General features: G+C 45.5%; 4 protein-coding genes across 4 annotated transcripts; 1 reads left to right on the top strand and 3 right to left on the bottom strand.

The window, feature by feature from the left end:
• Positions 1–6,354: 6,354 nt before the first annotated feature.
• On the bottom strand, positions 6,355–7,428 carry M430DRAFT_39966 (hypothetical protein). The gene is made up of 2 exons (XM_024867357.1): positions 6,536–7,428; positions 6,355–6,481 (listed from the first exon to the last, which is right to left on the bottom strand). The coding sequence occupies exons 1-2, from the start codon at positions 7,228–7,230 to the stop codon at positions 6,475–6,477; spliced, it is 702 nt and encodes a 233-aa protein (XP_024724549.1). The 5' UTR covers positions 7,231–7,428; the 3' UTR covers positions 6,355–6,474.
• A 434-nt stretch (positions 7,429–7,862) lies between these two features.
• M430DRAFT_56602 (hypothetical protein) lies at positions 7,863–8,531 on the bottom strand (the record flags this gene model as incomplete). The annotated part of the gene is made up of 3 exons (XM_024868620.1): positions 7,863–8,041; positions 8,144–8,465; positions 8,521–8,531. 3 exons carry the CDS (start codon positions 8,529–8,531, stop codon positions 7,991–7,993), a joined length of 384 nt encoding a protein of 127 aa, XP_024724548.1. The 3' UTR covers positions 7,863–7,990.
• Positions 8,532–9,241: 710 nt separating this feature from the next.
• On the top strand, positions 9,242–10,229 carry M430DRAFT_116151 (hypothetical protein; the record flags this gene model as incomplete). The annotated part of the gene is made up of 2 exons (XM_024861623.1): positions 9,242–9,439; positions 9,506–10,229. 2 exons carry the CDS (start codon positions 9,242–9,244, stop codon positions 9,980–9,982), a joined length of 675 nt encoding a protein of 224 aa, XP_024724547.1. The 3' UTR covers positions 9,983–10,229.
• A 1,324-nt stretch (positions 10,230–11,553) lies between these two features.
• On the bottom strand, positions 11,554–15,450 carry M430DRAFT_16650 (hypothetical protein; the record flags this gene model as incomplete). Its single annotated transcript, XM_024863501.1, has 4 exons — positions 11,554–11,839; positions 11,891–12,238; positions 12,284–15,204; positions 15,280–15,450. 4 exons carry the CDS (start codon positions 15,448–15,450, stop codon positions 11,554–11,556), a joined length of 3,726 nt encoding a protein of 1,241 aa, XP_024724546.1.
• Positions 15,451–15,715: the final 265 nt, after the last annotated feature.

The raw sequence follows: 15,715 nt of genomic DNA, 5'->3' as shown, positions 1-15,715 counted from the left end.
GAACGAACGTAGGGAAGAGGAAACTACAAATCCTATATCGACCTAGCCTTAATCTTAATCAAATTTAAAGATCTCCTTAGCTCTTATAGAGTAAAGCTAGGACACGACCTCTAGTCTAATCACTTTCTTATTGCTATAAAGCTTAGATTTAGGGCTAAAAGCTACGTCCTACCCCTATAGAGACAATAGAAAGCGACCGACAAACTAAAGCTCCTTAAAATCCTATAGGGCTCGGCGCTAGTAATCTCTAAGCTATACACTCTAGGAGATATTAACAACTAGCTCTAACTGCTTATAGACTCCTTAAATCAGGCTATTAAAGTAGCGGTCTTATAGTAAAGGGTAAGTAACAGGTCTAAAAGCTTTTAGAACAAGAAGTGTAGTAAGTAAGTAAAGAGGGTAAGACAGGCAGACCTAAGAAGGTACTAGAGGGGAGGCGAGAGAATTCCGGAAGAGACGATAAGAGAGTAGTATAAAATAGTAAGAGAAAAAAAGAAAGTAATCCTAAAAGCCTAGACCCTCTACTTTAGGGCCCTAGTCTACGAGGCTAGCTAGCGTAAAAGGGGAATATAGTAACTTAAACGATAGGTAAAGAACAAAAGCTACTTGTCTAGACCCTTGCTATAGTTCCTAACCCTCTACCCCTAGGGTAGAGGCGCCTTAGTTAATACTTACAAGAAGAAGGCTAAAGCTTTCTAAGACGTTTTCTTTGCCCTAGCTCTTAACGCCGATCTTTTAGACATCTTAGAATACTAACACCCTTAGGACAGGCCGGTTAACCTAAGAAGGAGACGATATAGAGACAGTCTGTTCTGCCTATAAGAGTTCTTAGTAGATAAAGTTTACGCTATAATCAAGAAGCTTAAGAACAAGAAGGCCTTAGGCCCGGATAGGATCCTAAACAAGATTATTAGAATGTTAACAGAAGTCCTACTCTAACACTACACTTACCTCTTTAACTACTATGCCTAGGTCAGGTACTTCCTAGAGAAGTTTAGGGTAGCCTAAACTATTGTAATCCTAAAGCTAGGGAAAGACTACTACTAAGTAAAATTATATCGACCGATTGCCCTCCTTAACACCCTTAGAAAGACTCTAGAGAAGCTAGTCGCTATAAGACTAACTAACCTAGTAGAGGATTACTAACTCCTTCTAGTACACTAAATAAGGGCGCAAAGAGGGAGAGACACAACTACGGCACTAGAACTAATTACAGAACAGGTCTATAAGGCTTAGTAAAGTGGCCTAAAAACGGCGGCGTCAATTCTTAGCCTAGACATAGCTAGGGCCTTTAACAATTTATCCTACCTAAGGCTCTTTTACATCTTACGTACAAAGAGGATCCTAGAGTAGATAGTCTAACTAGTCGAAGGCTTCCTCTTAGAGAGAAGTAGCTTAATTAGGATCGATAACTACACTAGCCCCTTCTTTAAAGTCCTCTCTAGAATTCTATAGGGCTCCCTCTTATCCCCTATCCTCTTTCTGTTTTACAACTCGGAACTAGTAGAATAGTGTAATACTACCTTATAAGAGGAAAGTACTGTTAGATTTGTTAACGATATAAACATTATTGTCTAGGGCAAGACAATAGAAGGGAATTACTAAGGGCTGGCAAAGATTTACTAGGTATGTTCTGACTAGGCCTATAGACATAGGGCTGTCTTTAAACTAACGAAATACTATCTACTCTACCTAAGTAAAGGACAAAAACATAACCTAAACGTAGGCCTCTCCTTAAGTAATATAGAGATTACCCTAGAACCGTTAATTAAGATCCTTAGCCTTATCCTAGACCTAAAGCTAATATAGAGAGCTTACCTAAAACACCTAGAGGGAAAGATAGAGAGGCAGATACTAGCCTTAACCTGTACTACAGCCTTGACGTAAGGTATAACAACAAAGAAAGCCTGTCTAATATACTACGCGGTTATCTTCCCGGCACTTACATACGCCTTAGCGGTTTAGCTCCTAACTATAGACCTTACTAAGGGTCCTTTAAGGATAGTAAAGTCACTCTAGAAGATCTAAAACAGTAGTCTTAAGGCAGTCTCTAGAGCGTTTAAGGCTACCTTAATTAAGATCTTATATACCGAAACGAACGTACCCCTAATCTACCTTTACCTTAAATTCCTCTAGAGGACTATATAAGTAAGAGTATAGCTTACAAGTTACAAAGCCGTTATCTAGAACGCTAGAGACCGGATATAGAGGAACACAGATCCTAGTAGAGATAGGCCCTAGTCTAACCTAGGGCCTACCCTAGTAGAAGTTAAAGAAAGATAGGCGAGGAATAAGCTTAGGGGCCGGAATATAACACAAGATAAGGAACCTAAGACGCCCTTCTTACTAGGAGAGCTCTCCCTTACTAAGGCATAAGGTATCTTTAAGAAGAAACTCTATAAGGATTAGAATGTGTAGTAGAAACGCTACTAGTAGGACAACCCTAGGTTAACCCTTACGTAGTAAGGAGAGCTAGGAGAAGAACGTATAGAGAGATACAAATCAATAACAAAAGCGGAATGCTCTTTAGTACTAGCTATTAGGACAGAGAAGATCAGTCTCTAAGCCTTCTTGACCTAAAGAAAGGTCCTTACCTACTTAGCGGATTACTTGTACAGGTAGAGGTCTTAGACAGTAAAGTACATTATTACTAGATGCCTAGTTTTTAGAGAACAGAGGGCGTACCTAATCGAACAACTAGGCCTATTAGATTATTAGGTAATCACATCTAACCCGGGTCGTCTCTAGAAGGTAGCCAGATAGCTAATAAGGCTAGGCATCTTAGGACAGTACTGCCTTATAGTCTAGGCCCTAGCTAACTAATTAAACACAAGAAGAACACAAGGAATACCTAGGGCAACCTAGGGTTTAACTAATACTAACATTTATTAACTAGGATAAGACTTAAACAAAATAGCTATACTACTAGAACACACTTAGGCTATAACTAACATAAAAGAGCCGTATAATTCTGACTAGAATCTATAACGCTACTTACCTAAGCAAGTATACCCGGGCTATACCCGGGATTATATACGACTAGAAAGGGGAAGGAATAACAAAAGGAAAGAAGGAAACAGAGCGAAAAGACATTACCTTAAGACAAAACTAGAACTAGGAAAAAGAAAAACCCCCTCTAATTAAAGAAGGACTAGAGCTAATTATAAGTAGTAGTATTATTAACAGGTATACAATTCTGTCGCTTATTAGCTATATTTATAAAAAAATAAAAGGACCTTACGATAGAGTAGAGGGTCTAGATTATTATTACTATACTAGCGTTAAGCTAGTCTAACCGACTAGTAATCTTGTAAGTAGAGTTATCTAAGAGATAGCAGCAGGTTCGGCCTAAGCCCGCTATCTTGTAGATAAGGTACTAAGAACTTTTGTATAAATTCCGTTACTTGTTAGAAGTAGTAAGAGGAAAAACAAAAGAGCTATCTACTACGTAAGGTAGAAGGCAGGTAGAAGTAATCTTTTAAGCTAAGGGGACAAAGAAGCTAGAGCGAGTAGTAATAATAGAGTAAGTATACTTTACTACCTTTCTTACCTAAGAGAGGTGTTTAAGAGGAATCTAGCTAGGGGGTTAGTAAGGGCTAAGAGAAAAGGGGCTAAAGGAATCATACTTTATTATAAGAAGAACGCTACTAGGCATAATAATTATAGACGTTATCCCTTAACGCCTTCTTATATTAGTATATAGGGTTTAAAAACAGTATTTTAATATAGTAAAGACAGTAACCTTAAGAGGGTAACTACTCTATACTAATAGGCTCTTGTCGCTATATACGTAGTAGGCGTACTACCGACCCTAGGCAAAGGTTAGTAAGGGATAGTACTAATACAAGACGGCATACATACTACTCTATAACACAGGTCTACTCTAGCGACTAACTAATAAGGTAGCGACGCCCTTTATAGCGCTGCCTTCTTTCTAGTTAGCTATAGTAGGCCCCTTCCCCTCTCTTTCCTTATCCTTACCCTTATTAGCCCTACCGACTCCCTCCTCCCTCTCTCCTCCTTTATCCTCCTTAGTATCCTTAGTATCCTCCCCCTTAGACTCCTTAGCGCCCTTTCCCTAAGCTTAGACTAGTGTATCTCCTACTAATTTATCAAAATAGTCTAGGTTATTATTATTATTAATATTATCCTTGTCTTTATCTCTTCCTTTATCTTTATCTCTACCCTTACCCTTGTCTTCCTCTTCTTCCTCTTCTTCCGCCTTACGCGCTATAGCTACTACTTCTTACTTAAGGAAAGCGGCACGCTTTACGCAGACAGACTAGATAAGGGAAATTAATAAGGAAGTATCTTAGAGAGGCGGCAGAGCCTTAGTTCTACAAGCATACATGCCCTTAGTAAGGCCCTTCTTCTTCTTCTCCCTTTACTTTATCTTTGTCTCTATCTTAGTTATTGTTATTACTATTACTATCGTCTACGCTACTATCTTTGTCGTCGTTGTCGTCTTTAGCTTTAGCTTTGGCTTTAACTTCGGCTAGGCTACTACCTTCTCTAGTACCGCTCTTAATCCTGGCTTAGCTAACGTCCCCTCCTTTCCCTTTCCCTACTTAGTAAGGGCAAGAGGTAGAGAGGGACGCGGGTTAGCCGCGAGAGTAGGCTGCTTAGCAGGCTTTAGCTATATAAGGTAAGAGCGTTAGTCTATAGGTAAGTAATAAGAGGTACTAACAATAGGGAATACACAAACCTTTAATAAAGTGTCTAGACTAATCTAGGCAAAACCTTTTTCTAGCTCTCTAGAGGTAGATCTATAGGCACTAAACATTATAAGGGGGCCGGGCGAAAACACCCTGGACCCGCCTTAGGGAAGAGTAAAAAGGTTATTATTATTAACATTATTATTATCGTCAAATCTACTTAAGACACGAGCGTTAGATCGTGTAGGGATAGACTAATTATCGGCCGAATCGTTATATGTCTCTACTATAAAAGAACTAGCCTAGGAAGGCTTACTAGTATAGATACGCTTACTAGTAGACTAGCGAAGTAAAAGGGAGTAGTCGCGTCCCTACTTCTACAGGGTTACAGTAGTAGTAGTATAAGGCATCTTAAAGGAAGGGACGACGTTAAAGGTACTTTAAGATTTTGATTTTAGAAAGGGGAGTTTAGGAGTAAATAAAGAGGAGGGAAAGGTTGTAAGTAAATTAGTAAAGAGAAAGGTAGAGAGGTAAGATGTTTATATAGAACACAACAAAGACCCCTTACTAGTAAGTAACTAAACAGGCGACAGGAACTAAACTAGATTTAGTACAAAACAACAATTAAGACAACAATTAGGACAGCCCTAGGCCTACATTAAGACAAGCCTACATAACGTCCTAGCTAGTAAACAAAGGCCACGCCTAACACGCGTACAAAACTAGTACCTAGAGTAGTTATAAAAGTAATTTACGATATAGAGAGAGGAGGAGGCTTGTAAGATTAGAATTTTTTATCTTAAGAGTTAAAAGAATAGCGTATAGACAAATAAAGGGCAACCCTTAGGTAAGAACCAGGTAACTATAGGCGGTCATTATTTTCTTATTTCTAATCTAAGAATAAAGTAGAGCACTAGGAGTAGTCTAGCGTACAAGAGGCGTGCTATATCTATAGCGATATCTACGGGCTTATATAGAGGAGATAAGGACACAACAAAAGGACCGGCGATGTAACGGCGCCTTAGTAAGAGGGTTTTATTTTCTTTCCCTCTCGTAGAACTATATGTACACTAAAACTTAGATTAAACTCTTATAGTACCTAGTATAGGTATTTAATAGAGGAAGATATTAAAAAAAAAAAAAAAAGAAGCGTAGACGACTGTTGCTAATAAATAAAGTATTGTTAAAAAAAAATAAAAAAAATATTAGATATTATAAGGTTTTAATAGATTAATATATTAACTTTTTTTTTACTTTATATATAGTTATATTATAAAAGTAAAGGTAAAAAGGTAAAGGTTCTATACTATCCCTAACCTAAAAACTACTTATACTTATAATATAACCTTATTTATTTAACACCTTCTTAACATTAGAAGAAATTATTATAAAGAAATAGGATTTCTATAAGAGCGTAAGTTTTGATTATTATGCTTCTCTAAGTAGTAGACATAGAGCTGCTGGGTCTGGCTGTTAGCTACCTATGCATTATGGTTAGGGATCTGCTCTAAAGCTACTATGCCAAGTCTGGAAACTATTCTTCTTAGTATTCTTCTAGACTACAGCTTTATATCTGTCTAGATCAGACTAACTCTCTAAAGTAGTGACACTTGCATTAGAGACCTGGCAGGAATTACGAGGATGAATTATTCGAATGGAGGTTATTCTTCCCAGCATCCTCAGATGCTATTAATACTGTCACTGATTATAAACAAGAAGACGTTTGTCTAGGACGAAACACCGTAGTCTAAAACCCTTCTCGGGATGTCCAAGTTGATGCCAAGGGCAAATGCAGGGCATAAACGTAATACGAACTACTCTACTCTCTTCAGAGATATTAGCAGCCATTATACGCCAGCCATGGTTCTGGCCAGACTCACAAAAACGTGATTGTAACGTCTCCCTTGATCTTGGCTTTCAAGAAGACCTCGAGCTCCAGGTTAAGATCCAGGCGGATGGATACAGGCTTCCTGTTCCTCATATCCTCGTCTTCCTCGCCCTCGCCCTCCTCACCCCCGCTCTGCGCCCCCTCCTGCTTCTTCTCTTCGGGTTCCTGGCCCCTCTTCTGCTTCCTCTTCCCCTTGGCGTTCGGCCGCTCAACCTTAATTCCGATAGGCGGTCCCCCGCGGCTGGAGGACTCAGCCCTCTGCATGTTGAAGGCTCGGACACCCGTCCCGCGCCGAGGTGCTGTGCGAGGTGACCGCGGCCGCGACGCCTTTGGCTTCTTAGAATCCTCGCCGTCATAGGTCTTGCCGTTGGCTGTATTTTCGTCCCTTGAATCGGGCTCCGCCTCCTCATCTTCCTCGTCCGCCTCCTCCTGGGCCTGCCCAGGTCCCCGCAGGAGCTCGAGCTCGGACACTGACTTTAGCCGCCCGCCCTTCTTCTTCTTCTGTTTCCGGCCCCCGCGTGGATGCCGTCGGTACAGCGGCCGCTGGTTCTGGGAATCGACGGAGGCGGCGTCCGAGTAGTCGTTGTGGGATGCGGGCGGCGTAGGGATCTCAGCGCTGTGCTCTACTGCGCTCTTGCCCCCATGCTCTGTGTCGTGCGCAGGGCGGGGCTCGTTGATCTCTGCCATGGTATCGTCGTCGTTACTGCTGTCGTCGTGATTGTTGTTGCTATAGCGATAGCATGGCGCCGACGTCCGGGTGTGTTTGCCTCGGCCTCTTTTCTTCAGCGTTCGAATGTTCGAATGTTACGGCGATGATGACGATGGCCACGGCGTCCTTGTAGTAAGGGAGTGCCACTCCCTCTGACTGTCATCGGGACATTCCTGTTGCGTGTCTTCCCTGACCTGGCCTTGTGCATCATTGCATCATCTGAGATATCTAAAAAGTTAAATCAGGGAACGGGGAAATCCCGCCGCTAATCAGCGGTGAGTTGGGGTCCGGGGGTGGGCCGCCGTCCCGTGCGAGCCAATTAAGGGGCGGGGCCCGGTGCGGGATCGCCTATCGTAGCAGGGCCATCGTACCTGGAAGGGACCAGGACAAGCGAGCAAGCGTACGTCTTTGCCGAGCGAGACTAGGCCTAGGGCTACGCGAGGCTCGCGTATCAATGTGTCTCTCGTTTAAGGTTCTAATACATAATACCTTGGGTACCTTAATCAAGATACCTTCAGAGAAATCACAATCATCCTGTGCACAACATCATGGTCCTTTTATTGTTGGGGCATTGGTTAGGATGGTTACGATACAAGTATCTTGCCTACAACCCCATGATCCCAGCCCTTGAACCCGTCGCAGGAGCATGGCCGCTCCTCCCCCCCGTCAACACAACCATTACCGCCTAAACAATGCTCGCATTAAAACACATATTCCTGCGAGAAAGGTAGCCCGACCTTACAAGAGTCCAACCGTCACATCGCCTTTGACGCGGGCATACAGGTCGACCTAGAGAGAAACACTATCGCGTTACTAAAGTGTCCACAGTGTATCTTACCCCTACATCAGCCCAATCGTGACATCGCCCTGCACACGTGCGTAGAGATCTACCTCGACTTCCAGGTCCAACTCAATCTTGATCTTCAGCGAGCTGTCGCGCGTCTCCTGTGGTACAGGTCGGTCCTTGATGCGCGACTCGCGGATGGCCCCGGTGCGCCCGCCCATACTGCCCGTTGCGCGCGTATCCTGAGCCGGCACCAGCTGCTGTTGCGGCCCGTTATTGTTGTACTGCGGCAAGTTCTGGCGTGTTCGCTGCATAGTGCGTTTTCCAGTGGCCTCGCCGCTCTGGCGCTGTGGTTGCTGCTGCTCCCTATCTGTTTCGGAGCCGTAGTCGATTTGGTTGTCGTTGTCGGATATGGTGGCTTGCTTCTCTCTGCGCGGTGGTTAGCTTCCGCGTGACGATATAGGAGAAGGAGAGGATAATGTACCCTTCAGACATGATGAATGGCGTTTCCTAGGGAATGCGTTTCCTTCTTCACAACAATAATGATATGGATCAGGTCGTCGCAGAGATGGTAGATATTCGACAGTCCTGTACGTTGTGAATGTTTTTGAGAACTGGCTGGTGGGTTGAACGTATAAGTACTACTCACTTAACAATGACGCTCCTGAGCACGCCCCCCCACGGAATCTTGGAACCCTAGAGCACAAGGCTCATGATGTTCCTTGATCCTGAAAAGCCAAGTTCTGCCGCAGATCAATGTTTCAACGGGCGGTCCTACTGCACAGAATATCTGTAGCCAAGATTCCCGCATCGCCCGCCTTGCTACACCCCGCCTATGATAACCGCGACTCTACTAATTTTGCGTCATTTCACATACAGATCTATAGATTGGTTGTTGGATGATAAGGAAATTGTCATCCAGCATCGTATCGTGTGGCGAATTTCTATTTTCAGCCCGCTGCCGCTGATTCGCTGCACTCATCGTTTCGCGGCTTGCTTATTCTCCAGGGCGCCGTATTCAGGGTCTTGCATTGTCGTGGCCGCTGGATCATCCTTCACCTCTGAATCTCATCTTCCACTCTCTAACAGCTTTGCCTTAGAACCGGACTTTCACATACTCAAGGGATAACTAAGTGCGTCCCACAGGTTTTTGTCCCTGCACTCCACATCTCTCCTGACTCCTGAATCTCGTCACGATACTCTTGATGGTACTGGGCATACTTACGTCGATAGCGGCGTGCCCCGCTATCATTGGGACCACGGAGGCTGTAAGGCAAGGGCAGAGCAAGAATAGAAGAGAACAGCATCGAGGGAGGAAGTCTAATCTCCTTGTAACATGTTCTGATCCAAGTCGGAAGGCGAGGGATATTCATGGGGGTACAGTTGTCCTGCGTGACAAGAAGGTAGGCCTGACTGAGACTTCACCAGGATAAAGGCTAAAGGCTAATGCTCTCCATTTTCCTTAGTAGCTCTATGTCACGACAGTTAACCCTAATGCCAAATTCCAACACGACGAAGCAGATGGTCAAGCTTTGGACAGATTAGATGAGCAGCGTCATTTATTTGCTGGCTATTTCTTTCCCTACCCGGACAAGCGCTGGGGCCGGAAGGGCGACGGCTACGTGACGACCGTCTCTGACGATCCGCCGCAACTGAACTGGGTCTATGTGGACAAAGACACCTATGAAGTCAAATATGGCCTCAGGGTCGACGCGGAGCCACATCTGGTCGGGCCCTGGAACTGTTCGCCAGTAGATAAAAGGCTTATCTTTGATGGGTGGGAGGGATTCACGGTTGTGGAGGTCGAGGATAATACGTGGCAGCTCTATTTTGATGTCGATGATGATGGGTTGCAGGAAAAGGTCCCGCTAGACAAGAGAATCATGGAGATTGAGCTCACTAGGAAGGAAGTGAGAATGAAAAAGGGAGACTGTATACTAGGCTAGTCGATCAGGTGAGCTTGGTGAAATTTCGGGTGTGGTCTTGAATGGGGAGGGGAACCGTGTCGTAGCAGCAATATTTTTGAGGATAGGTCCTTACTGCTCCGAGGGAGAGCCATCACTTTAGTCTGGTAAGAGCATAGAAAGCTCAGGGTGAAACGTTGAGAACTTTTCTCGCATCTTATATCGTTAAGAGTAGTCTTCTCAGAGATCGTGGGATACATTTCTCTTAAAGTGGCAGTTCCGGACTACGCGACCAAGGATATATAATTTATCTAGACAAGAGGTTGATAGTGGCCAAAAATGAAATAAATCGGTGCAGCGCATGTTATGCAATCGTCGGAATTGGCGTACCAGGATGCGATTTAGTGACTGGACTGTTTTGATCTGGTTGAACAAGCTCTCAACCTCTTGTCTGCTGGCTTGATTGCAATAAGAGCCACAATGCTGACCTGGGCATTGGAATTCTCAAGCCACCATTCTGCAGAAGATCGGATATAATGCAAAGATTCTGACAATCCCAATTCTATAATAATCGTAGGCCAATGGGTTCTCTCAGACTGTGAGGAACGCTTGTAAACTGAACCACCCTCCTGAGAAGACGAAGACACCACGGGATGAAATCGTGAAGCACCAACCGGGCAAAGCTCATTTTCTGACAGTCCCATCCGTTGGATTTTTCAAGCCAGCTTTAAGAACTTCTAGTTTGGGATTTCGTGTTCTGGTCTGGCATTACTTCCACCAGCAACGTATTATTGTCTTCGTCGTGCGTCATGCGAGTGTCCTTCCCTATGCAATCCCGAGCACTGTCTATCTTTGTAAGGTCCACTTCTGTTACCGGTCGGAAGATTATGTACTGTTGGCTTGAACACCTTCTTGTAATCTTTTTGACTGGGATTCAATGACTTTTTCCATCTCAAGGATTCCGATAAATGGATAAAGATCGATATTTTTAGGTCCTTGACACAAGCCTGAAGATACTGGGTTTGACATTTTGGTAAAAGTTTGGGCAGTCTCACTACCCAAATCCCCAACTACATCACTGGCGGCAGAGAATGGATTGAGCAGCAGGAGAGGTTCGGGTTCTGGGGATAGCAGATGACCGATGGCCAATAAGTGATCGCAGATAGCTCTGATGCAAGGAGGGCTTGGGATACTGGGATGCTGCTAGGCTTCCCAGTTAGCTATGCATTCTGAGACTAGACAAGGGTAATGGAACTAGAAGTAAGGATACCTTGAGCTGAAAGAGAAACGGATGATTACACAGGAATGAAGACTGAGACTGTTCAAGTGTGCTGATGGTGTCGATCCTTTGTGACCTTTGCGAGCTGAGTCCTCTGCCGGTGAAGCGAGGCGCGTGATCACGTGTTAGAGGAGGTAGCGCGCAGTTAGGTACAACGTACCTTGTTACCTTGGGTAAGTATGTGGGTAGAAGAATGGGAGCAAGTTACCCCGAGTACTAAAAACGGCCGGTTGTCAACGGTGCTTTATTAATGGGTTGATTTTCTCCGGCGGTGGATGCACGGTAGGTAAAGTACCTAGAGGGCCGCCTGTTGAGCGAAGCAATTACGACCCGATCATGTCGCTATCTGGATACCTAACTCCTCTTGCAACTCCCTCAAATCCTCCTTCCTAGCTCTGAGCCAATTAACACCCTTTCCGACACCCCTCACCGTAAACAAGGTATCAGCAACCTTATTCCTGAGTGTTGGAATTGGATGTAGAAGCATTTTCGTCAACTTATCCAAGGCTTCTGGATAGACCTCAACAAGGCCTCCATAAACTCTAACAGCCGCTTCTAGTTTTCTGGTATTTCCTGTTTTGTAGTGGGCATTTTGCACCAGCCGATAAAGTTCACGCCAGCTGGTCACAGTGTCAGTACGAAGTGTGAAGGATTATAGATGGGATAAGTACTTAGTGGAGCTCTTTTGCATAATCCGAATATCGAATAGAAAGGCAATGGCCTCTAGAGTTGGAACGAGAACACGATCGTTCTTCAGGTTTCGTTTGAGGACTAGAAACAATGTACTGCAGACAAGATCCGCATTCTCACTTTCGCAATACTCGGCCAATGCAGAACGGCTGGCACGAATAATATCTTCAGACCCGGTATCAGCTGAGATCACATAGCCTTCAAACATCTCGAGGCGCCAGTGATCTTCATATTTCCTACTAGCTAGGCTAGCACGGGTCTCCATGTTCAGAAAAAAGGAAAAGTACTCTCTCGATGACGGGTTCATCTGATTCAGTGATTCACGATCCCTGAACAAATTAGCAATGACTTCGAGCAGTAGGGTACGAACTAACCCCGAAAATAGCAGATGCTTTGCAGAGACAAGATATCCAATAGACCTCTGGGCCTCGATTCGAACTTTGTCTAATTTCTCACAGGCCAACCTTAGAACCTTGCCAAATAACTCGCTGAAGACAGAGTATTCTGACTCATGCCAGGATTCCACCTTTTTGGCATCTTTCCAGATGGCACCTGCTGCTTTGATAGCCTCGATACGAACCAGCGAACCAACATCGCCACGTGCATTAGTTGTATAATCATCTAAACCTTCGGAGATGATATGAGCAAAGTCCATACTCGACGCAAAGCTACTCTTTGTTAGGCATTGGAGGAAGGCGACACGGCTGTCGATATCATGAGCTGTGGTCCAATAGGCACGTACAGCCTGAATAATGGCCGGTTGCAGTGAGTCAGCGATAGGGAACACTATGAAAAGTACAGACAAGACCCCTTTGTCTTGGCTCGTTCTGCGACCTTGACCATCAGCAATGACATTAATTAAGTCATAGATCATATTTTGTCGTTGACTTTTGCTGAGCAAGACGAGGAGATTCACAGTAGCGTCAGACGCAGCTTCGATAACTTCAGGCTCGCTCCATCGAAGCCATTGGGAAAGGAGAGGTTTGGCCAACCCGAAGATCTCATCAATCTGGGATGTGTGTGCTTGGTATATGGCAGCACTACCTTCAGTAGAAGTCAATACACCGAGCATATCAAATGGGGATGCAGAAGTAGTAGAGCCAAGGATAAAACTCGAGCTGTCTTCAATGGGCTCCGTATTTGATGTTTCAAACGGCTTTCTCGCAACGACACCAACCCCAAGGAGAGAGCAGGTTGCCTGAATAAGGCGACTAGTAGCCTCCGCAATAAGATCCGGGCGTCGATAGGTACTAGTCTGAGCATCTTTTAACGTCAACTCAACAAAATCTAGGATATCCGCAACACCACTCCCGGAACTGTTTTTGTCGAGGGGGTAATGCTTCATACGGTCGACAGCAGATGCCATGCAAAGCAATAGACCATGACGCTCATGAACCTCGCGTAGCTTTAGTTTCTGTATTCGATCTCTGAGCTCATGCGCAACGTCGTGAAACTGAGCCCAGGGAGAGACATGGTCAGATTTTTGCAACTTAATCCAAAATATGTTGCCAAATGCAGTAGCAGCAATTCTCCGAGCAGAGGGATCTGGATCCCCCACACCACGCCATCCGAGAAGGCTATGAGATATTCCCAGCCAGTACGACTTCGATAGCCGGGCAGCTTCCCGAGCGACATGTAGCACGGCGTTAGACCGGAGTGGAACAGCATGATAATCAACCGTTTGCACAATTGCTAGCCCCTCGGCGACAGTGTCTGGGTGGCGTCCGATAAGCTCTTGTAGCGCGGCGGAACATCCACGTCGGATATTCCGTTCTGGATCCAGAGAAGCAGAAACAATAAGCTCTGATGCCATGATCTGTATAATAGAAGATTGACCATGCCAACCGTTGATGAGAGATGAGTCAGGTATGACTGCTTCTAATTCATCAGTGGTGTACCTACGAGCAAGAGACCAAATCCCAAAACATGCGGCATCTCGAACATTCGACCCAATAGAACTGCCCGAAGAGGATCTCCTTTCGAAAGAAAGGCCAAGTAGAAGTGCAGAAATAATACCAGACAGAGTGTTGGGAGGTGGAGAACGACGATATAAGAGATGTGAAAGCGTGAGGATGAGGCCGTGCCATTCTGGCGGATTTATGCCCGATAAATCATAGCGCTCTACCTGCAGTCCATTACCCACCATGAGTCTACCCTTCTTAAGAGCAGCGAGGACCTCGTCAATAATTTCCTCAGCCATTTCGGGAGGCATCTTCGATGCAAGCACACTCAGAGCCTTGCTAGACGCAAGCCGCACTGGAGTAAAAGCATCGCCAAGCGAGTCCAGAGTAAAGCCGATGATACTATTCAACATGTCATCCGAATCTCTGATGGATGGGTTGCGCAGTACGAGCGCACACAGACTGCGCTGGACTTTGATCGTTATCTTACGAGCGAGGGACGAAGCGTGAATCCTTTTCATGAAAGCTGCTTGGTCGGCTGAAGTTTCCTGGAAGATTTGATGAATATCCCACAGGTAGGGATCCATATCTGATGTATTGACGGATGAACCGAGGAGGCCAGCGAGAAAAGAGAGGATACCAACATAGAAGTGATCCGACTCTGCTAGATTGGAAGATACCTGTAGAGAGGAAATTGCCCACTGCGTCAGGGAATGGGAGACGCCATTTTCTTGCATGTCCTTGCGTCTTGCAACCCGCACAAGAAGAGTCTTTGCGGCAGCACTTTCTTTGGCCGGAGATGCAAGATAGTGAATAGCCAATGGAATGATCCGCAATGGGATCCCTGGAATACCTGGAGGTAATGTCAGGTTGGGTATGCTGTTTTGCACCTCATTCGTCGTGGCCCCCGAGGATATTGAGTCGAGGTCGAAAGGATTCATTATTAGGAGCGAGAGCCAGAGAAGCGTGATGTACCGTTCCTCCCATCCCCATGTATCCTCGACCGCAACGATGGGATTGACAGGGCTGCTATCGCCGTATTGACTCCTTGCATCAACGACTGAAGCGGCTCCATCTTGCTGATATTCCGTCTGGCGATTTGACAGTCTATGATCGGAGGGACTTTCATTCTCGAGCGCGGACAGTAATAACTCGATGTGCCCTGTATCTGTGCTTAGGAACTGAACAATAACTTTCTCCCCTCTGATCTTGCAAAGGGTGTAGAGCAGTCTGCAGATGGCCCTCGAAAGCGGTATCAGCAGCTTCGGGTGCAGCGCCGCTGCAGGTCTGGCAGGCCTGGATCGGAGGAAGGCAATAAACGCGTCGCGGAGCCTAGGTACGAAGTCGTTGAGATGGGGATCGAGGAGTTGGGGGTTGTCTTGATGAGGTTCCAGCTATACCCGAGTCAACGACAGAATTCTTCGGGCTGAGGGGGCAAAGGGGCAAAGGGTCAAAGGGGGCTTCCATACCAGGGCGACAAGCCTGTCTGTGTCCCGAATGCGGACTCTCGATCGGATCAATCGCTTGCCGGATTTTGAGGTTTTCCAGAGAAAGGGCTCGAGTGAGGTTTTGAAGTCGCCCAGAAGCTCCGGCGACGTGCGGTAAAGCTTCACATCCTGCTCGAGCTCCCCAGGGTCCATTACTGCGCTCGGAGACGCGCCCCTGGCGTGTTCGCGTTCGCTCCCGCCCGTCGGGTTTTTTTACTCACGATCTCCTCGTTGATGACTGAACCGGGTGCTTTCGTCCGAATGTACGCAGTGGTGGTTGCAAACACTGTGACAAGCCTGCGCAATAGTATGCGGACAAGTGCTGAAGTGGAGTTCTGCGTATCTGCGTATTTGCGATCTCTTTTCTTTGCGGATTTGTTGTTTGGTGCGCCTTGCACTAAAGCCTAGAAGGTACCGT

This window comes from Amorphotheca resinae, assembly GCF_003019875.1.
Source record: "Amorphotheca resinae ATCC 22711 unplaced genomic scaffold M430scaffold_2, whole genome shotgun sequence".
NCBI lineage: Eukaryota > Fungi > Ascomycota > Leotiomycetes > Helotiales > Amorphothecaceae > Amorphotheca > Amorphotheca resinae.
This window is presented reverse-complemented; position numbering and strand designations above follow the sequence as displayed.

What these genes read in the sequence shown, in the direction of transcription:
- M430DRAFT_39966 (XM_024867357.1), bottom strand. Translation starts at nt 7,230, where the DNA reads ATGGCAGAGATCAACGAGCCCCGCCCTGCGCACGACACAGAGCATGGG.